The sequence below is a fragment of the Accipiter gentilis genome, chromosome 7 (genome assembly GCF_929443795.1).
Source record: "Accipiter gentilis chromosome 7, bAccGen1.1, whole genome shotgun sequence".
Taxonomy (NCBI): Eukaryota; Metazoa; Chordata; class Aves; order Accipitriformes; family Accipitridae; genus Astur; species Astur gentilis.
In genome coordinates, this window is record NC_064886.1 from 2,111,785 (window position 1) to 2,136,442 (window position 24,658).

The window sequence follows — 24,658 nt, forward strand, 5'->3', positions numbered from 1 at the left end:
ATGGGATAGGAAGTACAGGACCACGGCATCCGAGTGGTTTGGGGAGCGTTATGCCTCTCCTGTGATCGTTGCTGTCTCGGGGAGGGGATGCTGTTATTTATGCTATTGATAATAATAATTTAGAATATATTTATATTATGCTCGAAACCACCTGAGCTGCTCTGACTGGTCTTCCCCACAGAATTTCCCTAATTCCCTGTTAACTGTTGGGTGCAATAGGACCCTGGTCATGGACTTGGTGGTGGGAGGCACTGCGTCAGTGGAGAAGAAAAAGAGGAGCTCCTGGCCCAGAGAGCTGGGAAACTAGAGAAATTCAAGTGCTCTTACTGCAGGGAAGGGTCTTTGAAACCTCCACTTCTCAAAAATAATTGAAAAACCTGTTTTGTTCTCTTCTGGCTGCTAATCAGCTGCACTTGTCGCTTTGGCCGGCATTCATTGGGAAGGTAATTCTGATCTTAGAAACCACCTAAAAATGCCATAAGCGCATGCCCCAGCGCTGCCTTGAGATGGTCAATAGCTGTGAGGGGGTAAATCTGTCCCTTACGCCGGGTTAGCTGGGGGTGACGCCTGTCTGCTGTGCCCTGGCCTCGGGGCTCCTCTTGGGGCATGCGGTGATGGTGCATCCTCCGCACCGCGCGCTTTGGGCGATGGGATGGAGACCTGGTCGTGTGCTCCCGTGTCACCAAATCCGTCCTGGAACTTCACGCATCTGATATTAATTAATGCAATAATTAATATTGCTCATTCCCACTATCGTCCCCCCCTCCCGTGTGAGCACCCAGGGCTGTCCTGGGAGATGGAGGCAGCCAGGGTACGGGTGGGAAGGAGTTGCTCTCCCAAATTAGCAGCGAGCCTGGTACTTCTCCTCCCTGATCCCTTTAGTCTTGGTGCAGAGCGATGCTGCGGGAAGCAGGACTCGATGCCTGCGTGTGCTGCCCACCTAACTGTGTTTCTACCCCGTGGTAATTCAGTAATTCTTTTAACAGCCTGGAAGGAAACCCATTGCTTCAAATTGAAGTGGAGCCCACCTCGGAGGTGAGATGGCTGGACTCGCTCCTGTGCTTAACGGGCCTTTATTTTATATATATCTTGGGGCACATTTCACAGGAACCAGTTAAGCTTAGCATCTGTGCAGTGAAATTGCTGATAATTGAATTAATGGCCAGGCCTGATCCTGCCCAGGCATCCGTGTCCCCACCCCATGAAGAGGGACCCTCATGGGCTTCGTCTCTGCACTCAAGTTTATAGTTCAGTGAGCTTTTCTGAGATGCATTAAAAACGTGGTGGAGGGGAAAAGGTGGAGGGTGAGGACAGGGATGCAGCTTTTAATGGGTGTTGTAAATCCCGTAGAAAGCACATACAGAGCGTCAAGGGAAAAGTCAGACCCATCCCGGGGGGCTGGGCGTGCAGACCGGGGGGTGCCAGGGTGGGAGCAGTCGGTATTAGCAGAGCACAGCTTGGCCAGGGTAGGATGAAACGCTTCTTTCAGACAAATGAATTAAATGTTGCAGTGTGTCACACTCTTGTGTTTAACCCTGGAGTAAAAAAATGCCTACCTGTAAAATCTGGGTTTCTGCTGGCTTTGCATAAAACGCAGCCGCCCGGTTGCCTTTGGAAGGTACCTGCCTGGTTTCTCTGGGTCTGAGCAAGCAGTAGGTGGGTTCGGTGGGGTTTTGTCCACGTTACCTTCCTCGGCTACGGTTTTTCCCCCCCCTGTTTTATTGTGCTCGCCTCCCTTTACCTCCCTGCCGCAGAACGAGGAAGGCACTGAGGAGGCACAAGAATCCGAGGATGACTTTGAAGAGATGAACCTCTCGCTCCTCTCTGCACGCAACTTCCCCCGCAAGGCCAGCCAGACCAGCATCTTCCTCCAGGAATGGGACATCCCCTTCGAGCAGCTCGAGATCGGCGAGCTCATCGGCAAGGGCCGCTTCGGGCAGGTCTTTCACGGGCGCTGGCACGGGGAGGTGGCCATCCGCCTCATCGACATCGAGCGGGACAACGAAGACCAGCTGAAGGCCTTCAAGAGAGAGGTGATGGCGTACCGGCAGACCCGGCACGAGAACGTGGTGCTCTTCATGGGAGCCTGCATGAGCCCTCCCCACCTTGCCATCATCACCAGGTATGCCCCGACATCTCATGCTCAGCCGGAATAATTTTTTTTCTTTCCAAAACACCTTCCTGTGGTGAAACGTTACCGGGAGGTAAGGCTGGCCATGCCTCCCTGCCCTAGCAAAGGGATGTTCTCCATCTGCTGTGATTTATGCTGCGAAGCAGATGGCAAACCCATCAAAGTGGGTCCAGGCAGATTCATCTCCTGTAGAAGTGGAGCTTGAGACAGGAGTAGTTTGTTTTAACCAGGAGGGATGTAACCTGGTGGGATTCAACAGTTTCTATCCTGGTTTGTTGGGGTTTTTTTTCTTTTTTTTTTTTCCCATGGTGCCCTGGTCCGGTCCCTGGGTGGGTGGTGAGGACTGGACCCTGCTCGACAGCTGCCACAGCATGGAAAAGCCTCTAATTGCCTAAAGCAGCCGGTCACTGGAGAACACCAGGTTTCATGAATAACTCGGTGCTGTGAAAACAGCTCGGGTGTCTGAAGGCTCAGCAGGGTGCAAGTGTTAGGTCCAATGGTCTGTGAAATGGCCAAGAGGGCAGCAGAGGTGGGAAAACAAGACGCTTGCAAGGAGGTCTGGTATTCCACAGGTCTGGAGCCCATCCACAGGGTCTCCTTGCTCCTGAGGAGGTGGGAGACCTTGCAAGACAAGTCACAGTCTCCTGGAGCATTTCCTCCCTTTCCCAAAGCTGTTGTCTTTATTTATTACACCCCAAACTGGGTATGAGACTAATAGGAATGAGTGTGGGACGGGGCCAGGGGAGGGAGATTGGGGACTCGAAGAGCTGCTGGTTGAGCGGCTGGTGATGCTCGGGGATACCGTAGCAGGGTGCGGGGATGAGACTGCTGGAGGAGGGCATCTTGCAGCTGGTTGGGGAGCAAGCTGAGATTTGGGGTCTCCCAAACCATCTCAAACACATCCAGAACTGCTTTGGTCTCAAGGAGTTCCCATGTACCTGCTGTCACCCACGTGCCTGGTGGGAAATGCAGCACTGAGCATCCCAGTGTGTTTCTTGCATGGGTGGGCAATCACGAAATCCCCACTCGAGGCAGGGAGGCTGCAGCTGCTCCCAGAGTAGCTGTTGTTGTGTGAAATACATTTCTTTTTGAGTATTCAGTTATTTTCCTCACCTCTAGACCACGTCCTCAGCCACGGGGCTTGAGATAGTGCCGCTTTGCCTCCCGCCACAGGTTACCTTCTCTCGGAGAAGTTTCCCCAAGGTGAGGTTGAATTTCCAGCCTCCTCTTGGCAGCGTTTCAAAAAGCCTGTGCTGAAATGGCAACGCTTCTGACAGCCATTAGTGATGAAATATTGCATCATCCTTTCCTAATGTCCCCTTGAAAGCGGCATCTCCTGGTCCCCAGGTCCCAGCTGGGGCGGCTCTGCAGGTGCTGGGGTGGGGGCTTTGCTCTGCTCCCCTCCTTGCTCAACAGTGAAGGATTTCAACCCAAATTTGTGTCTCTTCATGTCATCACTTGCTCGCTGCCCCGGTGGGTTCATGGGCTGCATTTGGCTCGGGAGTTGCATCCTCCAGAGACAAGGTGACTCCAAATGGGAGCTGGCTCTCCCCAGCTGCGACTGGAAAAAATACGCTTTTTATTTTGGACCAAAAAATAGTCATCTGGGAAAATTCAACAGCGTTTCAGATCTCCATCTATTAGCTAGCTTCAGGCCAAAAGCATTTTGAAAAGTATGTAAACACATGTATTGATCGATGCGTCAGAGACCCCATCCATGTGTTACACCGTATTGCTGCCTCTACCCAGAGGAAAACGCAGCTTCTCCATCCCGCTCCGCTCTGCTCCATGGTCCCTTTGCAGCCCCTATTTGCTCAGCTTTTCAATCCTATTCAATATCAAAACCTGGGCAATATATTATTTTTTTTTTTTAGCTACAAAGTGTTTTCTATTCTAATGCCTCTTTATATAATACCATAAAGGTGCCATTTTTGACAGTTTGACAAAATAAATATGTGCACTGCAGTAGCTTGATACATTAATATGAGGTCTGTGAAGCGCACTGCTCGGCTTGCTTTTCTTCCCAGCTGCACTCGCTCCTTTTTTTTTTTTTTTTTTTTTAAGGTCAAAGTACAGCTTTATTGGATTGCCCTAAATATAACCTGTGCTCGCAACGTCTCCGAGCATTGCCTCCTCTTTGCCTACAACCGGCAACCCGCTTTTATCCGTATTCTTCGAAGGCTGAATTAACATCACGATAGTTTTTCAATTGCAACTGGAAACCTGCTTGGTTTTCTCCTGCTGGGATTTCTGGGGTGCGACCGGCTCATGGCCGGTGCTGGTGCTGGGCTGGCCACAAGGATGCAGGAAAGCCAAAGCAGGGGGATGCTGGAAGGGGGCTCAGCTCAGTCTCAGGGACTTTTTGGGAAGCCCAGGACTACAAGAGTGCCCATCCCTTAGCCCAGAGGTAATTTCCAGACTCAATTTATTCCTCTTTGATGTTTTCCAAGGGGCTCTGTTCTGCTGGTGTTTCCCCAGGAGGCACCTCCGGGGCTTTCGGGGCAAAGCATCCCTTGCATTTCCCAGGGTGACAGCACAGGGATGCTCCCTTGCCTTTGTGCCTACAGTCCTTGTCTGGTCTCTACTTGGTTGAACTTTTCTGGAGGCTTTTTGGGACATCTCTGATCATCTCCTGTGGGGAAAAGCCTTCTGACCATGTGGAGGTCTCCATCCCATACGTGTTTCCTTATCTGGCCCTGCTTCTTGGAATAGGCAGGTCTTTCCTAAGGGATACGACAGCCCTGGGGACTCTTCTGCCGTGGCACAGGTGGGAGCTGCTGCTCAGGCATTGTAGGGAATGACTCTGGGAAGAGGAAAATGTGGTGTGAGCTGGGCTGAGAAGGGTCAAGGATACTGGGAATAGTCCAGGATGTGGCACTGGGGGAGGAGGGAGGCTGGTGACCCTGTGGAGGGGAGAGCACCACTCTTCAAACAGGATTTTTTCTGAAGAGTCCTAAGTTTTCCCTGTGGGTTTACAGGAATAACTTTAAACCAGGCTTTGCTTGGAGTGGGGGAAAATCAGTTCCAGCTGTCTGATGAGGCTAATTACAGATACAAATCCAGGATGTCCGAATTTCCTCACGCGCTTCTCCCCGCACACGTCCCCAGCCCCGAACTGGCTGTGTGCAGAAGAGGCCCCTTTTCTTCTGGATGCCCAGAGGTGGTCGCTCGAGGACATTTTTTTCCACCAAGAAAAAAAAGCAATTTCTTGTAGCTGTAAAAGAAACCTCCATTTTCCTGCCGGCACGCTGGAAGCAGCTGCCCGTCCCTGGAAGGGGCTTTACCATGCCGTGCCACCCAGTGCTGCTGCAGGGGGGTTATTTATAGATGGGTTTATTTTTACTTTTTCACATCCCTACATTTTCCTTCCTGCTTGCTTGTGATATTCAAGGATTGCCTCATTAGCAGAAAGAAATCTCTCCCCTCCAAACAGCATTGACCCGTGGGCAAAAGCTGGAAGGGGAAACTGAGGCAGCAGCTTGCCAATGGCGTGATGCTTTGTGTTAACGCTCAATTTTCTCTGCATTAGCCATTGGTCCGGCCAGATGACTGGGACCAGTACAGCTTAGTATCTTCATCGCTGACATAGACGGTGGGATCCAGTGCCCCCTCAGCACATTTGTAGATGACTCCAAGCTGAGCGGTGCGGTTGACATGCCTGAGGGACAGGATGCCATCCAGAGGGTCCTGGAGAAGCTCGAGAAGTGGGCCCAGGTTCAACAAGGCCAAGTGCAAGGTCCTGCACATGGCTCAGGGCAACCCCCAGTATCAGCCAGGCTGGGGGGTGAAGGGATTGAGAGCAGCTTTGCTGAGAACTTGGGGGTACTGGTGGGTGAAAAGCTGGACGTAACCTGGCAATGTGCACTCACAGCCCAGAAAGCCAACCCTATCCGGGGCCGGATCAAAAGCAGAGAGACCGGCAGGTCAAGGGAGGGGATTCTGCCCCTCTGCTCCACTCTCGCGAGAGCCCACCTGCAGTACTGCCTTCAGCTCTGGGGCCCCCAACTTAAGAAGGACATGGACCTGTTGGAGCAGGTCCAGGAGGGCCACAAAGATGATCAGAGGGCTGTGGAGCACCTCTCCTATGAGGACAGGCTGAGAGAGTTGGGGTTGTTCAGCCTGGAGAAGAGAAGGCTCCAGGGAGACCCTATAGCAGCCTTCCAGCACCTAAAGGGGGCTTAGAAGAAAGATGGGGACAGACTTTTTAGTAGGGCCTGCTGCGATAGGACAAGGTGTAATGGTTTTAAACTAAAAGAGGGGAGATTCGGACTAGATACGAGGAAGAAATTTGTTTTATGATGAGGGTGGTAAAGCACTGGAGCAGGTTGCCCAGAGTGGTGGTTGATGCCCCATCCCTGGAAATATTCAAGGTCAGGTTGGACGGGGCTCTGAGCAACCTGATCTGGTTGAAGATGTCCCTGCTCATTGCAGGAGGGGTTGGACTAGGTGACCTTTAAAGGTCCCTTCCAACCCAAACCATTCCGTGAGTCTATGATTCTTGAGTTGTCTGTTAATGCGACTGTCTGGGTCGGAAAGGAAAGGAAGAAATTCAGCATCTTTTGGCAATGGGAGGTGGTGACTCCAAAGAGCGCTTCCATCAGAGCCGCTAATAGATTTTCTCTTGGGTAATGAGCGGTGGGGACAGTTAACATTCATCTTAATTAGTCTTGAGCAAGAGCGAATGTGAGCCTTGGTGCTTTGAGCGCTGCATAATGGATAGCACGAAACGGCATCAAAGTCCTCGGCCCAGTGGAAATGAAAGGACTGAAAAAATGCCGTGTTTGCTGCATACAGGCAAATGACAAGTTGTTTTCGCCGATGTTGAATGAGACAAAGCCAGGCCTGGGTAAGCTCACGTCAGCTCCTCGGGGCTCCGGGTCCCAGCCCCCACCAGTGGCAGTGTGGGGAGGGGAGGTAAAACCTCAGCCACCCAGGAGGTCCTTCAAAGGACGAAGTCAAACCGTTTTCTAATGCTATTAAAATGGCTCGAGCCACCCACGAAGGTAATGGGTTGCAGAAACTGCCAGGTTTTAGGATTCTGGGTGTTCCTTCTGGGGGGAAAAAAAAAGGGGAGGGGGGGATTTTAATGCTTATTGATCCTTCCCGAGGCTCCTGGGTCTCGAGTCTGTAATGAAAGTGGGGGCATCAGCATGCTGTATGCAGCTTTCTGGGGGGGCACCGATGGCTCTTGTTGGATGGGAATGTTGTTTGCAAGAAGGGAGCGAGGTTAGCAGGTCTGAAAGGCAGGAGAGAGGAGGTTTGGGGTGGAGCTTCTTTGTGCATTGAGCTCCCGCTGACTTGCGTGGGGGATTTGGTGCAACTTTTCTAAGATTCCTTGGGTTTTAGTTAAAAGCTTAAAAGTGGCACTAGAAGCCCATGCAAAGACCCAGGGATTTGCACCCTGAGACGATTCTGACTGGGTTTTGGCCCCTCTCTTGTCACGGTGCGATGCCAGAGTGACTCTGGATTTACAAGGTGCAACTGGGAGCCAACTCGATGGCTGCTGGCAATCCCACCTGGGGCTGCATGGCCGTGATTTATGTCCCCGCCGTGATGTGCCAGGAGGACCAAAGAGAACATTGAAGAACATTAGGAATTAAGCTTGACCATGGCAGAACTATATAAAAAGAATTAATTTGTCGAAGGTGCCTTTCAGCAGAGGAACTTGGAGTATATCTGCCAGAGAGGGAGCATCTCCCAAAACCCTTCCCTGGAGCTGGTGGTTGGTGGGAGGGAGCTGACTGCTGAGGCCGAACAGAAACCCAGGCCCTCTTCTCATGTGAGATACTAAAGATCAAAAGAGAATTTGCTCTTTTTTCCTCTGTGGCAAAGCAAACTGGCTTCAATAACAGGGACCACGTCACCTGCCACGAATTAATAGGGAAGGTGTGAGAGCGAGGGGTGGGAAGAATATCTGAGATGCTACGACTGTGTCTTACAGGATAACTTTCTGGCACTGCATGGGCTAGTGTTGGGGTTTATTATGATTTTATAATTTATTTCTATGCTGGCTTTTGGCAATGTCTAATGCTTGGCTCTGCTGCTGGGAGGAGCAAACCCGGCTCCTTGCAGGGGATCCTCTCCCATTGCCGGGCGTGAGGGAGCTTGGACAAAGCTCGGCTTTAAACGCTTGACTCTTCCAAGCCTCTGCCCGTGCCAAAACCTCCGGACATTTACAGTGTCCCAGCCTAGCTGCAAAGGATTTGGGACTTGTAAATCTCAGTGCTCAAGGAGCTGGGGGCCGAGCAGATGTTTAACGTAATTTGAAGGATGGGAGTAAAGGGGAAGGGTGTAAGCCATGGCACTTAAGACAAAACCGACTGGGGCTGCTTGGTTTTTCCCTGTGTGGGTGCTCTGTGGGGCCAGGATGGGCTGCGCAAGCCGCTGCATGCTGCTGGCAGCCAGCCCGTTGTTCTCTTCAGGGATAGCCATGTTGGCCATTTGGGCTTTAACGAACAACAAATTGGCTTTTTCTCCGCACTGCAACCCAGCCATCTCGAAATACATCCTATCAGCCTTATTTCCTGCCCTGGAAAGTTAAGCAGGCACTCCAAATCCTGCTCAACAGGAGGGAAACTGAGGCACAGAGCTGCCACATTCTTTTCCTCCATGTCAGGCTGGAGCCATGCATCCCAGAGCCAGGCATTTCCGAGATGCCTTTCACGTCTGGCCCTTCTCTCCCTGTTCGTGGGTGTATTTTGGGAGCAGAAGCCATGAGGTCTTGCCTCCCGTAACCCTCCCCACGCTGGAGCACCCGCTTTGGGAGCCAAAGCATCACCTCCTGCCCTGCCTCTCAGTTGTCTTCCCTCCTTTTACTTTCTGCTGCGTTTCCCCTTTCCTAGCAGTTAAATAATGGAGCTCGTAGATCATATAATAAATAGGTATTGACTTCATGCCACAGGCTGGATCAGAATTGATTGACCCGTGGGAATACACTCCTTTGCAATCAATAAGAGGCCATCAGGCTGGATAAATCTTGATAACGACTGACAACAGGAAAGTCGATATGTGTATTAATATATACATTAAGCGAGTATATATCTTTTGCCTAGAGACAGCATTGCTTTTGGCAGCTTGCGGAGTGGGATGGGTTGGGGAGGAGACCGAAATATCCTGAGCAAAGAGGATGGCAGGGATGGGGAAAGGCAGCGGCTTGATCTTCTGTGAGGGTGTTTGATGTCGAAATAAGAGCTGGCTGCTTCGGTGCTGGCTGAGATTTTCTTACCCGTTGTAGCATCAAATCCCCGCCGGCGGCTGTTCGTTAGCACCGCCTTAACGTGCTTCTCTGGCGGGGGATGCTCGAGGGGAAAGTTCTCCTTTGTGTTTTAAAAGTGTTTCAAAATGCCATGGAAATATTTCTGTTTTGGCCGTGACTTCTTGAGGAAAGTACTTAACGCAGCGGGACTCGGCGCTGAGGCACTTTACTGGAGAGGAAGGGATTTAAGCGGGTTTTTAAGGGAAAGCCTGTGATTAAGTGCCCTGCTGAGAGATGGTCCCACCAAGTCTTTCTGCTTGTGCCAGCTCTTCTCTTCACTGCTGAGTGACATCTCAGCACAATTCCTTACTTTTTTTGAGCATCCTCAGTGCTGGGGATCCTTTTTGGGGCCGGGGAGGGCTGTTTGCTGGGGCAGGTCATGGGGGACCCCTGTGCTGGTATCCTCCTGCCTAGCCAAAGAGGAGGCTGCCCAGGGAAATAGTTCCCTCCTGTGACAGCATTATTAATTTTTTATTAATAATAATTATTATTACTATTTCAAAGTGGAGTTGGGTTCTAGCGAAGCAGCCGTCACGATCAAAAGACTTGCTTCTTCCCTCTCTTCAAAAGGAGGGTGTTTTTTTTTAATTTCTTTTCCTTCCTGAAGTTCAAAATAGCAGGAGGAGCACGGTGTAGAGAATATATTAGGCTCCTTCAAAGGCAAGGAGAGGTCAAAGAGCCTTCACACATCCCCGTGCACCCAGCCAGCCCTCTCAGAGCTGATTACGAGCGCACCCTTTCAAAAGGCAGCAAGTGCCACCTGAAGCATCAAGTATTTTCGGATGACTTGTTTGCAACCAGGGCTTTAGATAAGCTGCTGGAGCCTGTGGCTGCTTTGCATTCACCTGTCTCTTAGCTCTTTTCCCTGCAGCTGTAGCATGGCTCGTCTCCTCTGACACTATCTCCTTCAAATAAAAATGCATGGAGTTTGCTTTCTCTAAATAACTTGTTTTTTTCCGAAGCGACGATGGAGTTGGAGCTACTTTTCGGGGAGGCTGATCCCCCTCCTCCTCCTCCTCCAGCCTTTGCGGTTTGGCTGCGCTGGCTGTAGTTATCTCGCTTGCCAGCTGCTGGGAGGAAAATTTTGCTGCCTAAGTAATATCCATCGAAGGACGACGCTTCCATCGGGCAGAGATAGCAAGCGTGGGACGAGGGGACCATCGCCTCTTCAGGGCTTTTCTATTTCCCTACGCTAGTTTTGCTCTGCAGAGGCTCCTCAGTGCAAAGCGAGAGCCGGGTCGCTGCGAGCTCCAGGCTGGGGACCTGGGCTTTTCTGTGGCCAAAAACGTTGCTCGTGGCAGGTAATGAATTCCCCGCCTCCCTGTTGGGCTTGCTTTGGGAGACTTGGGTAAGGGTTCAATTCAGAGGTGGAGTTTGATGGGAAAAGTATTTTCACCCCCAAGTGATGCCGCCAGAGGGACTGAGCTCTGATGGATGCTGATGCTCGGCATCAGGTCTGCGGGCTCCCGGTCCGGCATTTCGTGGCACCGCGCTGCCGTGAAGCTCTTGGCTGCTGCTTTCCTCCCTGGTTGTGGTCTGGCGAGGATGGATGGTGTTTCTCAGGGCCTGGGGAGGAAGGAAACCACATGTTGCTTTCATTGAAAGAGATGGGAGCGATGGGAAAGGTGGTTCCCTGCTTGCCAGCGGGTGCAGCAATGAGGAGGGAAAAGAAAGGAAAGCTGTAGTCCTGGGGCTGAAACATTTCCATGCCAGATCTCAGGGTGCTGGGTATGTGTGGCTCAGAGAAGTGCTGCTTTGCTTCAGCAGGAGGTTTGGGCAGTGGTTGGATCCCAGTGAAACCAGTCCTGAACATCCCTCACGGGGCTGGGGGGGACCTAGGGCTCCAATAGCACTGGGTGCCACTGGCAGCCCAGTGGGGATAGCTGGGCTGTGAACCAGCCAAGCTTTTTTACCCCCCTAAGCTTTTCACTAGGGGGTAAAAAAATAATAATAATAAAATATATATATATAGGGTCTGACACATGCCAGCTTTCTCCTTGGACTGAGACCTAACAAACTCATTGCAGCTTATGTTGGTGTGACCCTGGTTGTTCCAGCTGGGTGTCCCCGCTGTCCTTGGGGTGGCATTTAGATGCAGAGGGCTTGGGGAGCTCAAGCTGGATGATGCCACTGCTCTGCTTTGCTCACGCCAGCGTAGCAGGGAGAACGTGCGTAAAGGGTGCGATATTTCTTATTGATTTTTGAGGAAAACAAAGCCTAGGGATAAAAATTAACCCAAACCTCTCCCTTTGCTGCTCTTCCAGCCTTGTTTAACTTTCCATTTTGTGAAACACATTTGTGGCTGCCTAGTTTCAAAGGCTCAATTGCCAGACGTCGGTAAAAGAGAAAAACAAGCCAATATATGGAAACAGCTTGAAAACTTCCCGAATAACTCGGGCACGTGCAGACATGTGCAGTACTGGTTCCTCTTCTCCCTGCTGCAGCTAGTCCTGCTCAGATGAAATCAAATAAGTCCCAGCTCAGCAGCTCTGGTTGCTGTGGTCGTATCTTTCTTAATATTCCCCAAAGATTTCTTCTTTTCTGTGAAATAATAAAAAGCAGCGAACTGCTGGGGAATGTGGAAGCATCCGAGCAGCCCGTCCTTTGCTCTGTCTTTTCTCAAGCACAGATGTAACCTGCTAGCAGAGGTATTTTTATATTAAAGTACTTATTATTAATTCTCACTCTCTCTCCTTCTGTGTCTCCCCTGGGTGTAGAGTGCCGGCTATCACCATGGTATCTGAGCTGGTTCCCCATAAATCAACATACTAGCAAGTAATGAGCTTCCTGGGGTCTGGCATTTATCACTTTGGGGTGTTCAAATGATCCTATTTAATTTAATGGGCATTTATGTGGATGGTTGAGCAGAGGGAAGAAAAGCACAAAACACCGGTGAGTAACAGCATCGGGACCTGCGTGCAGCCGCCGTACCATCAGCTCTGAATTTATTCCTGCTCCTGAGCAGGAGCCGGGCTGAGGTCTTCAACCCTATAGAGGCGATGGCCGTCAATATAGAGGCGATGGCCGTCAATATAGAGATGATGGCCGTCAATATTGTGGGGGAGGGGGAAAAAGCCCCAATGAGTGGGGGATGGATGAGGCTGTTTTCACATCGAATGGCAAAAATATCAAGAGGCAGTGCTCCAGCTCTTCCTCACTCATCCCTCCTAAATTGTTCCTCTGCAAGTCACTTTGGCTTTGCTCCCGTTGCTGATGTCTTCAGCCCACGCTGGTGAAATGCAGAGTGTTTATAAAGCAATTTGGGATTTGGCTTGCTTGGCTGAACACTTCAAAACCTCATTTTGAATAGAGAGTTACATCTGCAGCGGGATGGGGCTGGGACCGTCCTGGTGCCGGGGAAGGCTGCGAGCCGAGGTTACGCCGTGGGCTGAGGTCCACCCCCCTGGAAGCCGGGGACCCCTGGAAGGGTCTTTGCATCTCCCCGAGCCCCCCGGCCGGGCTGTCCCTGCTGCCTCTCAGCTCTGGCTGGGGCTTGGCGGGATGCCGGGGCACATGTCACCAACATCCCTGCTCTGCCGACGGGTGGGTTGGAGAGGTTGAGGAGGAGAAGACAAGTGTTTGTTTACGAATACGTACTTCAGCGGTGAATAAGCCGGGATCCGTCTGAAGACGTGAATCGTCTGCCTTTGTTTCTGGTGTCAAGCGTAGGCGGTCGCTGGCCTTGTGATCCACAGCATCGTGTGCTCGCAGCCGGCTGGATACCTCAATGCCGTTGGTTCAGCGTAGACCTCTTGAAGTGGAAAGGCAGAAGATGATGTGCGTGCCCCGGGAGCCGTGCTTTGTGCCTGCTGCTCCTGCCCGAATGGGGAACGATTGACGGCGGATGAGGAATGAGAAGAAGCGAAATTGTTGAGCTCTGCCATGAAAAGGTTCTGCAGGTGGTGGCTGAATGGGCTCAGGTGCTGCATAATAGGTATCAACCGGGCTTTATCTCTCCATTGGCAGCTCCTTATCCGGCAAGAAAACTCTAACAAATACTGGTGCGGTGGTTGCTAGTTGAATTCATTCCGAGGAGTTACTCATCGAGGGGAGGAGAGAGGCACCTGGGCTGCCTCGGTGGCTCTGCCGAGGTCTGATGAGCGGTGGTGGCACGTCCTGTGTCCGTGGTGCTTCGCCGTGTGCTGGTGCCACCACCCCGGGTCTAAGCGGTGGCTGCTCCACTTGTGCCGGGGCTCACGCCAGGTCCATCCGCTGCCTCCTTTAATGCGGTCCCTCTGTAAATGAAGCGGAGAGATGGGAATCTCATCCGAAAAGGGCTGCAGGCTCCGCTCCCGGGGTTATCTCTGCAGTTCAGATAGGCAGAAATTTGAGGATTTTTCTCTAAATAACTCTTTCCCAGGAAAACAGCTAAGCTTAACTCACTTTAGGGCTGAAATCAAACCCAGGTCCAGTGCTAATCTATTCATTGCATTTGCAGTGTTGATTCATGACTAATGCAGACCACAAGCTACTTTCTCGAATGGTTTTCTCTGGGGGAAAACAAGCATTTGCTGGGGAGCAGGGAGGGCTGGGGAAACTCCGTCATGCACAGACAGGTCATGGGAGGTGGCAGAAAGCCCATTGCGTTACAGAGCTTAAAGCTTTACAGGTTTATTTAGCAAATTAGTGCAAAAACCCCTTCATACTGTAAAGGTGGTGGAAAGAGAATTCACGTCTGTCGTTATTTTGCACCCTTTAATTCTGGTTGCCGAAACCCAAGGCAAGGTTTTCTTTATCGCTTATTTCCAAGTAGGAGTTCAAGTGCTTGGATCCTAATCTTCAGACAAATTCATATTCGACTGCAGCCAAACTATCGCAGAAGATAGGAAGCGGCTGGTTTAGAGGAAGATCATGCTTGTAATTGCGGGTGCCTCGGGTTTGCAGTCCAGCTGGTGGGCTCAGGGACGTGCTGAGACACCTGAGCAAGGAGAACCATTCCTGAGGCGGCAGTCGCACGGGTATGAAGATGCCCTAAAATCCTCACCGCAGCTTGCTTGCATCCGGCAAGGCTATTTCTAACACAACCTGTGACAAAGTACTTCGAAGGATGCTGTTGTCTTGCCAAACCCTGTGAGATATGGGACCGGTTCCACTCCTGCTCTGCTGCTTGACCTAAAAATTGTGCTCTCTGCCCAGGGAGGGAGCTTTCAGCTTAGGAGCAGAAAGATCCTTTGTATCCATGAGCTTCTGAAGAAGCAAGCAAGGTTTAATCCCAATAAGCAGTATCCCAATTCCAATCAGTTTAATCCCTTGAAGAGCTGCAGAGAGCTCGGCTTTCCCCAACTTTCTGGAGGCAAACCTCTAACATACCTGCTCCTGGGGGCTAATTGCTCACAGGGACCTTATTTGCATCCAGGTGACGGCCTTGGCCACGCGGTAATGATGGGGGAATGGCAACCGCACTGTGGTTTGGGGGGATTGTTGTTGCCGTTTTCAATGTCCGGAGGGAAATCACGGCAGAGCCTCCTGGGGGTTTTGCCTCATTGTGCTGCTCTGAGCCAGCCTCGAGGTAAAAAATAGAAGCGGGGCTTTACCGTGATGTTGCATTCCTGATTTCTCTGGATTTGCAACGTGGGGGAAGTCGCCGTGGGGCTGTTTGCCCCTCCGCAGGGCTGCGCTGAGCATCGCTGCCCTTGGCGTGCCTCTTCTTCCTCGCCTAAGCCGGGGGTCTGAACCGTCCCCTCTGCCCGTCTGAGAAACACGGTACCCAGGCAAACCCAGGGCAGCTCGGTGTGATGCTCCTCAGCCCTTGCAATGAGGCACAGCTCGGGCTGGTTATTTCCATCCAAAAAGGGCAAAACCTGTTATCTCAGGGGATAAATCCAGACTGGTCCATGCTGGCATCCCCAGGGCTGGAGGTGATGGGCAAGGGGGAAAGTGGTGGAGCCAAGCGAGGATGCAGTGGGGGAACAGAGGAATTAAAACCTGTAACTTTTTATTTGTTAACTAGAACAGGATCAAATTAATGTCTGCGGTTGCCGAAGCCTCTTTAACAAGACGTGTGTCAGGCACTTTATTTCCCAGGCACAGGTATCCAGTCTCATCTTTCTAAAGTTGCCTGTAATGAGCGTGGGTGGATATAGAAAAGCAAAAAAGCCCTTTTTTGTGGGCAGGAGTCGAGGCAGCATCCACCCACGTATTCCATTATGATATTCAAATGTCAATATATTTTTAATTGGTTTATATCCCCCCCCCCCCCCCTCCAGCTGCCTTTGGTAATTAAGGCTCTGTAAATAGATCTGTAAATAGATTTTACTGTAATTGGTACGAGAAGGAAAATTGGAGGACATTGTACAGTGCATTGGGTTGGGGTTTTTTTTTTCCTCCCTGTCTTTCCTCTTTTGACTCATATTACATCTGTGAGTATTGTATCCTCTGAGGGAAGAGGCGGGGAGCCATGGGCAGTTTTGCACAAAAAGTCTGAAGCAAGAGGACCAGGTGGTTTGCTTGTGGCTGGGACCTGGGGAAGAGCCAGGAACCAGCCCAGGTTACCCCTTAATGGGGCTCAGCACCATGGCGATGGTACCAGCACACACCGGGGAGCAGCATGAGCTCCCTCCCAGTGCCAAACTGGGGAGAGCCCCCAGTTTCCGTGCTGAATCTTCAATCTGCCTTGAGATGTAGCCAAAGCTTTTGCAGTTATTTATAGTTCCCCGCCACAGCCGCTGCCTTTGTAATTTGGGGATGTTTCTTGGCGGGGGTTTCTAAACCGTGTTTTTATCTTCTCCCTTTTCCTGTTCTTTCAGCCTGTGTAAAGGACGGACTCTCTACTCGGTGGTGAGAGATGCCAAAATCGTCCTGGATGTCAACAAGACAAGGCAGATAGCACAAGAAATTGTGAAGGTACGGTATGGTGTGGGGGCAACTCGGCACCGATGGGGGTCTGGGTCCAGCCGAACTGCTCCGGGGAGTGGGAGTGAAGAAGCCAACGAGGGTGGGCAGGATAGCACCTCTTGGCTTTAAAATCCAGGTCTCTTAGACCTCCCTCACCCTTGTTGAGCTGAACTGGGGTGGTACCAAGGTTCCCCACGGGCTCCCTGTGCAGCGGTGAGCTTGGGGCTCATCCTGGCCACAGCTCCTTCTTCCCCCTTGGAAGTCCAGCTTTGCTGCTATGAGTGAGTTGCTGGTTGGATATTCCTCTCCTCTTGGAAAAAAACCCCACCCTAATCTGCTGTTTGTCTGAGATTTCCATGTCTCTGTAGTGAAAGCATCCCCGCAGCCAAGGCAGCCGGAGGAGTCAGTGCCGTGGTGCTCATGGCAGGAGGCTGTGTGTGCCATGAGGCAGAGCACGCGTACATTTTTCAGAGCTAAAAAAGCTTTTCCTTTCACAGTGATGACTCAAAGTGCATCTTCGACACTTCAGATGTGACCGTATAAATAGATGCTGGGGAGGATCCTCACGTGGCAGGGTCAAGTGGCTGGGAAGTTGCGTCCTGAGCCATCAAAGCTTCCCGTCGCGTGTCTGCAGTGGTTAGTTTTCCTAAGAGGTGTTGAGTCGTCTGCCAGAGTAGGGTTGTACTCCCTAATATTCCAAACATATTTAACACCAAACGATACCAAAAGTATTTGGCATGTGTTCTACCTTGGGAGCTGCGACACTGACCCTGTGCCCTGCTCAAGGTCAGCCGGCACCTCTGGTGCCCAGCAAGACCAAATCGTCTGGGGCTAAGCTCCCATTTAACATATTTCTATGGAAAAAAAAAAAAAAAGAAAAGAAGTTTTTCTGGCAGATCTTAACCCCCCTTAAATATTCAAATACATGTTATAAACCAGAATATGTTCTGCAATATATCCTGAGTGGTGCTGTTCCCCTGCCTGTGCTTACGTTCTCTCTTATTAGATTGCCTATTTTGCGTTTATTTACACCCAGATTTAGCAAAGTGCATGTTGCTTTTAAAGTCAATTCCTTAAATTCCCCCAAAGTCTCTCGTCTCCGGGCAGGAGCTGACAGTTGAGCATAGGCTTAACTGCTTTGCTGAGCTGCCTGCGTCCGCACGGACATTGCGAGAGGTGTCTTGGAGCTGTGATGTGGCTGAGCCCCATGTTGGGGTGATGGAGGGAAGCTGCAAGGGATGAACTTCCCATCTTCAATGTACTGTCCTGAGGCACTGAGCAGGTCTCCCCGCTCCAAGGGTGCTCCTGGACCCGTTGGGTGATGCTGTCAGCCCCATGCAGGGCTGTAGCGTGCCCCAAGTTGGGTGGTGGCACCTTCTTGCAAGCTCTGGCTTGCAAGTTGGGGTGTCTGAGACAGCCGAGGGCTTCTCTGCTTCATTTCTATTTTTGATCCAGTATTTTCCACTTTTTAAAGATGGATTTTTCCCACTGAGCAGATGTCTGAGGTATCACATAGGTTTGCCTCATATTTTTTCCCCTGACTACCACTGCGCTTGTGCTCAGGGTTCTCGCCTCCCAGATGTTCGCAGCGGGAGGTAACAGCTTGGCGCAGCCCCTTTCTCTGTGTGTGTTGCATCGCTTCATGTAGGTTGGGGTTTTGAGGACTAGGCTAAGAGACCGCTGCCTTCTGCAGCTGCGTGTGCATTAGGAACGGGTTGGAAATCTCAAACTTTTTGCAGTGTTGTGAGGCATTGCCAGCACTGGGGAAGCATCACTGGATTCGTGAGATGAAAGCATGGCCACGAAGAACACCAGCCATGAGATGGGCTGAAGCAAATCAGCACGACTGCATGTAGACCTGGTTGTAGCCCCAGCAGCAAGTCTGCTTCCCTGCATCCCCTCTCCTCCTTGGGAATACGGGGTTGGGTGTTCCTGCTGGAACAGAGGGGGTTTGGGGCTGAGCCAGGTCCCCGTAGGAATTAGCAGAGGTCCAAAGGCAAAGCCTTGCGGCATGGGTGCTGAGCTCAGGCTCTCCGGGTGCACTGGAGGGATTTTAAGACAGCGGCTCCTGCTCGCAGGAGAGGTCCATCACACCCCTGTCACAACCATCCCGGTGCTGTGCCCCAGAAATATTGCCCATTGCTGGTGTGCACTAGGAGGAACAGTTTCTCTGCCTTCCCACCTCTCCGTGTCAACCATCAGCAGATATTAAGGATGTTTTGGTGGACTTGGAGGTGGCTGGTGTGGAGAGGCGAAGGAAAACCCCAGCATCTTGGTTTGGTTGGGCTCGGGGTGGCATCGCCGGGAGGAGCTGGGGGCAGGACCATGGTGGAAGCTTTGGCTTTGCCACCCGGTCACGACAGTTGTTTGACTTTATCCTTTGAGTCCCCGTATGCGATAGGAGAGCCGTTAAGCTTATTGGATTAGCGGCTGCAAGGGCTCTCGTTATGCCGTGATCCTCCGGAGGCAAAAATTAATTTATTTAAGAAGCGAAGCCGGCAGAGGGAGCTGGCTTTTCACGCACGCCGGGCAGCCGAGCAAATTAAGGCATTATTGGGCCGAGAGTGTTTTCTCACAGATCATCCCGGGGCCGAAGGTGGCGGGGCTGGAATTTGCAGTGAGATCTGCGCGATAACCTGCGGAGCGAGGCGAGCGATTCGGGTTTGCTGAGAGCTCCTCGAGAAATACCTTCAGCAAAGGCTTGGCTGCGTTTGATGATTGCATGGGAGATGCGTTCCCATCCATGCTGTGTGAACACGGGTGCAAAGGCCCCGCTGCCTGCTCTGAGCTCCCGTCAACCCTGGCCGACGGGAGGGGGCTGCAGAGCATCCCCATGGTGCTGGGTCTCATCCTGTCCCATGGATGCTCAGGGCCCTGCGCTGCACCTTGCAGGAGAAACAGGCTCCCAGCATTGAAATGCTGTTCCTTGCACAACCCTGACACTTTGTGAAGGTGACAGTGACATTTTAAAGCAGATTTTTAAACCTCATCATTATTTCATGTGCTGGGACCTGGAGACCCCTAATTAATCCCAGTGTCTGGAATGGTCCCAGCATCCAGCTGCAGCTGTGGCATCTCAGGGCCAGATGCAGCCCCGAATACTTTCCTTCCTCCAGCATCCTTTAGCAGAGGCTCTTCAGGATTTGACCGCCAAGGCGTGCAGTTAAAGCCCCGTGACTTGCTGGGTTGGGGTGTTTGCAGTCCCCAGCAGCACGTTGTCTCCGGCTGCTGCTGGAGCAGAGCCCTGCAGGTCTATGCAGTGGCAAGTCCTTGGTACCCTCAGGATTTTTTTCTACGTGCCGGGCATTTGCATTTGAAGATCTGTGGGGTTTTCAGCTTGCTTTCCCAATTTTTCCAGATCGTTTCTGAATTTGGATTGTGCCTCCCAGCTCCACACAGGCTGCAAACTTAAAAATATATTCTCGTTCCGCTGTCTGTGTGGTTAATGGTGATATGTGAAAAGATGGGCCCCCGTGGAAATTCAGTTAATAAATCCCCCCATGTCAGCGATAGACAACTGATACTCTTAAGCAACAGTTTGCTGGCCCATTTGGCATTTATCCTTCAGTAGCTTCCTCTAGACCAGGTTTTCCCTAGTCTGCTTATGAGAATGAAAAGTGAGACAGCATCAAAAGCCCTGCTGAAGTCAGGATAAATGGCTTTTATCATCCTCCCCGTTCCCAGAGCTGGTTATCCCGTTGAGCTGAATGTCTGCCACACAGAGCTGTCGGCAGTCTGCTTGATTTGTCGATGCTAAACAAGCCCGGTGCAGGGGAGTTTGGATTTCCCACCCATGGCCTTTTTTTTTTGCATCATTAGCAATAATTTTAATTAACCACCAAGTAGCTTTTCCCAGGGGAAAAGAATTAAGGCAAGACTCCTGCGCAGTGCTTGTTTCCAGACTAATGGTGTCGGTGTGCACATAGGAAGCACTAATGGCTCAGCCAGGGTATGCGATAGCAGTGACGGAGAGCTTTGACTTATTACACTTCTACTCCCAGCCCCCAAAGAGAACGAAGGAGAAAACATCATCATCATCAATTTCTCAGCAGAGGATTTCAGGAAAGCGACTGCCAGTTTGGTTTGCTGCTAATTTTTCTTGCATAACCAATGAATTAGGAAGATGAGCAGGTGCCATCGCAGCCGAGACACCCACACCACGATCCCGTCACCCTCCGTGAGCACCACCCGATGCCCATCCCAAGCCAGGGAACCCCTGGACACCTGGGCTTTCTGCAGGGACGTTTGGGGACGTGCAGCCTTTGGCTGTAGCCCAGCCGTAACACAGTAGTGTGGACATGCTGCCGCAGCACAGGGATGTTCCCGGTCAGGTTCTCCCCATCTTGGTGATTGTGGGACTGCCCCTGCTCTGGCATTATCCTGTCTTTTTCAGTTTTGGGGTATTTTTCTCTCTCTTCCATCCTAGGGAATGGGCTACCTGCATGCCAAGGGGATCCTTCACAAGGACCTCAAGTCAAAAAACGTTTTCTACGACAACGGGAAGGTGGTGATCACGGACTTCGGCCTCTTCAGCATCTCGGGAGTTCTCCAGGCAGGCAGGTAGGACATAGCATGCTGGAAATACCGGTGTTCTTCCCCATGCCCTAGAGCTCCCCTTTGAGCTGGGAACATGGGGAAAGAGCCCAAAAACCCCCTCTGCAAGCGCCTTTCTGGGTCTGCAGCCTCAGTAGACATGAGGACAAGGTGCATTTGAGTGTCCTGGGACTGCCTTGGGGATTTCACCATCTCACCTCCCAGGATTTTGCTTTTGAGGAGGCTTGCTTTGGGAATACAGCAAGCATGTAGCTCCTGCAGAAACCCCTCTGCCCCCCAGGCGGTGCTCCCTCAAAACGCAGCTCCGTGCTCAAGGCCAGTGTTGGGTTTGCAGTGCAAAACCCCAGAGGGATGGCGAGAGCAGGGCTGAGGTTTCTGCAGCGAGGTAGGTCTGGGCTCAGCGCCGAGCGGTGAAAACAAACTGCTCTGCTCCTTGGGTGCAGAAGTTGCAGCTTGTTTTGATTTGATTTAGTTTCATTTATTTTTTAGACCTAGCGTCGGGAAGGCAGAGTTGCTTTTGATCAGTAGGAAGAAGCTTGGTGCTTCATGCGAGTCTCCAGCAGTTTGGTTCAGAGAGGCAGGACCTGGCCCCTGCAGGGTGTCTTGGACCCGACCTCTTCCCACGGGATGCATCATTTCCATGGCCAAACCGCCCTGCAGCCGTCCAGGAGATGCTCCTCAGGCTCAGTTTCACTGGGGCCAGCAAAGCTGGCTCGTTCCTTGGCATTTCCCCAACTCTCTTGCTTATAAATCCCCTGGCACCTTTTTCATCTGGGCTGATGAGAGGTGCAGCAGCCCAGGTAGAGCAGTTCCATCCCCATGGTTGTCCCCTGGCTGCTCTGGTGACCTTTCGGGTGCTGCAGACATCTGGCCATGGTGTCTGCGCCGAGCCAGGACATGGAGGAAGACACAGAGAAAATGAGAGCCAAGCTTGGGACATTTACAGCATTGTGACATTTTTTTGTCTCTTTGGGTTTGGAATCAAGCCCATTTGGTAAATGTTCCTTATTAAATGGGGTTTTTTCCAGTGTTTTGGGAAGTTTTCCAGCTGTAGAAACGGCAGGGTAAAGAGTTTCAGCAGCCGTGGTAAGGAAGAAAAGCAAAGCTGGGGGGAAAAGGAAACAGAAGAGGGGGGGAAAAGAACAAAGATTATATTTTCCTTTTTTGTTAAAACTGAAAAAAAAAGAGCGTTGCTGACTTTTTCCCAGTGGGAGAGTGCTTTTTTCATGAAACCCTTTGTGTCAGAAACAGCACGGGCCAAGTGCGGCGTTATCAGTGCCGGCAGCTCAGGCAGGTTTCCTCCGGCAGCACGGTACCAGCCTTCTGGTCTTTTAGGTCTCCATCACCCCATGCGATGGAGTTTGTCGCTGGAGAGGTTGTCGTGGCCAATCATCACTTTATGGTGAACATGCTCAGGAGATAAAATGCACCTTGGAAACCACATATTTTTTTCTAATTCCTGTGTGACGAGGTCAAAAGATTAGAGGAAAAGGCGATGGCTGCCTCTCTCCATCCCACGCCTCTCGCGGCGAGCTGGGCAGCCAGCCTTTCCATTCCACTTGTATAAATATCATCTGGTTTTAGCACAAACTTAGCCAAAAGCTTAGGAAGCCCAAGAAATCCAGCAGTGCTGCTGGTCTCCCCGCAGCGGAGAAGTGGGTTTCGGCTCTGGTTTAGCAGCTGGGCAGGGAGGTTGGGACTTAGGTCCTGCCCAGATGAGGTTGCAGCTTGTTCCAGCAGTGGTAAAAGGATTTGGGCAAAAATAGCCAAATTTTGCTAGGGACCTTTGCTGAGTAGGTCAGAGATGCTCTGGAGATAAAATGAGAGATGAGACGCTGGAGAAATGGGATATCCGATAGGGCGGACTAATGCTTGGCCGTCTCTGCTCAAGATTGGAGTGTCATTTGGGGGGTAAAGTCCAGGAGATTGCTCAGGAGAGGAAAGATGGCAACGTGAGGGTGGTCAGAAATGCAAGGCCGGACAGAAATGAGTGGCATTTTGCTAGAAAAATGGAGAAGATAGGGAAATTTTGCCCGGAGGAGCTTTCAGTGTGGCTGCCCTGGACTGCTGGTGGCACACACATCTTCTGCTGGTGGAGAGCCGAGAGACAGCTTTGGGGATCCGCACTCATCAGTCACCATGAATGTTGAAGCAGCAAGTGTCTGCAGGTCTGATTTCCCTTCTCAGGCTGTTTTTCTTTGCTGGTGATAGTTTCTCTCAGATGAAGAAGAATGATAAAGCCCAGTGTTGTTTCCTCAGAGGCTTGCGTGGCCACAGGACAAGCATGTATGGAGAAGGGAGCAAATTTTTGCAGCTCAAGTTAAGGACGCTGATGTTGCTTCAGATGTGAATGAGAACTACAAACTGGCCTGTTTTCACTAGGGTTAAAAAATGATGTGGTTTAAAAATCCTCCTCATCCTCTGAGAGCAGGCTCACCTTCAGTTGATGAAAGCATCCGGCACAAGGAGTTTGCCGCGTCCGTCTGTGCCGAGACATGCTTGCACTGCTGAAAAACGAGACAGCTATTGCAACTAAAATACCTTCCGCAGAGACTTCTTAATCCGGTGTCTTATCCTGGTGAAATCAGATTTATTTCTCCTTTATTTAAACGTTGTCGGGCTTGGTAGGGCTGCTGTGTAATTAGGAGGAGTGTGAGGTGGGTCTTGAATAGTCTGAAGAGCTCTTCTGTTCTTGCTTTTGCCTTGGGGCTGGCTTGTCCTTCGGTGGGTTTAGCAGGCGCTTGGCTAGTCATGCTGCTTTCTGCTAGTGGAATTGGCCAGGTTGGTTATGAAACTTTTGTCACGAAAGCTCAAATTGCTGTAATTGAACCGCATTTGGGATTGCATTAAGGCTTAGCCCTCATTGCTGGAAGCTCGTAAACCTGTAGCTGCATGCTCGGGTGTACGTGAGCTTTGCAGAGGGGTGAGGGTGGGCTTGCACGGGAGCTGCGGAGCCAAACCTGGTCCCCAGAGCATCCCAAGGCAAGCCCAAATGCCGCTTCTGGGATATCACAGCACTGGGTGACTTGAGTGAGCAAAAATAAAAGCCCCATGTGCAATCCTGGTCTCGCTGAGGGTGCTGGAGCAGAACTGAGCGCTGCCCACTGCATCCTGCTCCCTGCTGCTTGCCTGGAGATGGAGACTGTAGACACAGGGAAGGATGAGCGAGCTCCTCCGCGTCTTTTCTAATCGCCCCGGTGCTTAACGCCGGCTTGTAATTAAGAGCCTCACAGGGCTGGAGGATGGCGGTGGGAGCTGGCTGGGGAGCTGAAAGCCTCTCCCCTGTGCCAAAGTGCTCTCGCCTGCGGCTCCTGGGGCCGGAGGGTCCGTGTCTCGCTGGAGCCGCTGATTGCGGCGGTGGCTCCGACGCAGCAGGGTGAAGAGGAGCCGTTGAGTCCCCAGAGGGGGCATGGAGGCTTAATCAGCAATTCCCTGGACCGTCAGCATCCTTCCCTAGGGAGGGGTTTCCTCCTCCGAATGCTGCCAGACCCGGGAGGTGATGCCGGGGAACAGGGATGGCTTTGCAGCCAGGAGAATCTGGACTGCGTCGTCTTGGGATTGCGCGTGTTGCCTGCACGCAGCCACGGGGGAAAAGCCAGCCAAGGAGTCAGCATTTGTGGTGGGAGCTTGTCATCCTGCCTTGGGGGTGGACGGAGATGCCCGTGCCTGGATGGTGTCTCCCGGGACCTGGGCTCTGGGATTTTGGCCCCAGGCTGAAGTTCAGGAGGACAGATGACCCCACAGCCATCCCTTACCCCTGCGCATCACTATCTTTGGGAGGGCATCAAAGCACAAACAGGGAGAAATTCCTTGATACGAGTCAGCGGGCTCTTCCTTCTCTAGCCCGAACGTGACATAGGACAGGTTTTTTTACCTCCTGCAAA

At 51.6% G+C, this 24,658-nt stretch overlaps 1 protein-coding gene across 3 annotated transcripts in view; it reads left to right on the forward strand.

The window, feature by feature from the left end:
* The window catches only part of KSR2 (kinase suppressor of ras 2), an 87,712-nt gene that overhangs the window by 53,052 nt on the left and 10,002 nt on the right, over positions 1-24,658 (forward strand). For all 3 annotated transcript variants that reach the window (XM_049806807.1, XM_049806809.1, XM_049806810.1), the window contains exons 13-16: positions 987-1,035; positions 1,755-2,122; positions 16,133-16,229; positions 20,647-20,780. In XM_049806807.1, the coding sequence (XP_049662764.1) occupies positions 987-1,035; positions 1,755-2,122; positions 16,133-16,229; positions 20,647-20,780 (648 nt within the window). The remainder of the gene's footprint in view (positions 1-986; positions 1,036-1,754; positions 2,123-16,132; positions 16,230-20,646; positions 20,781-24,658) is intronic.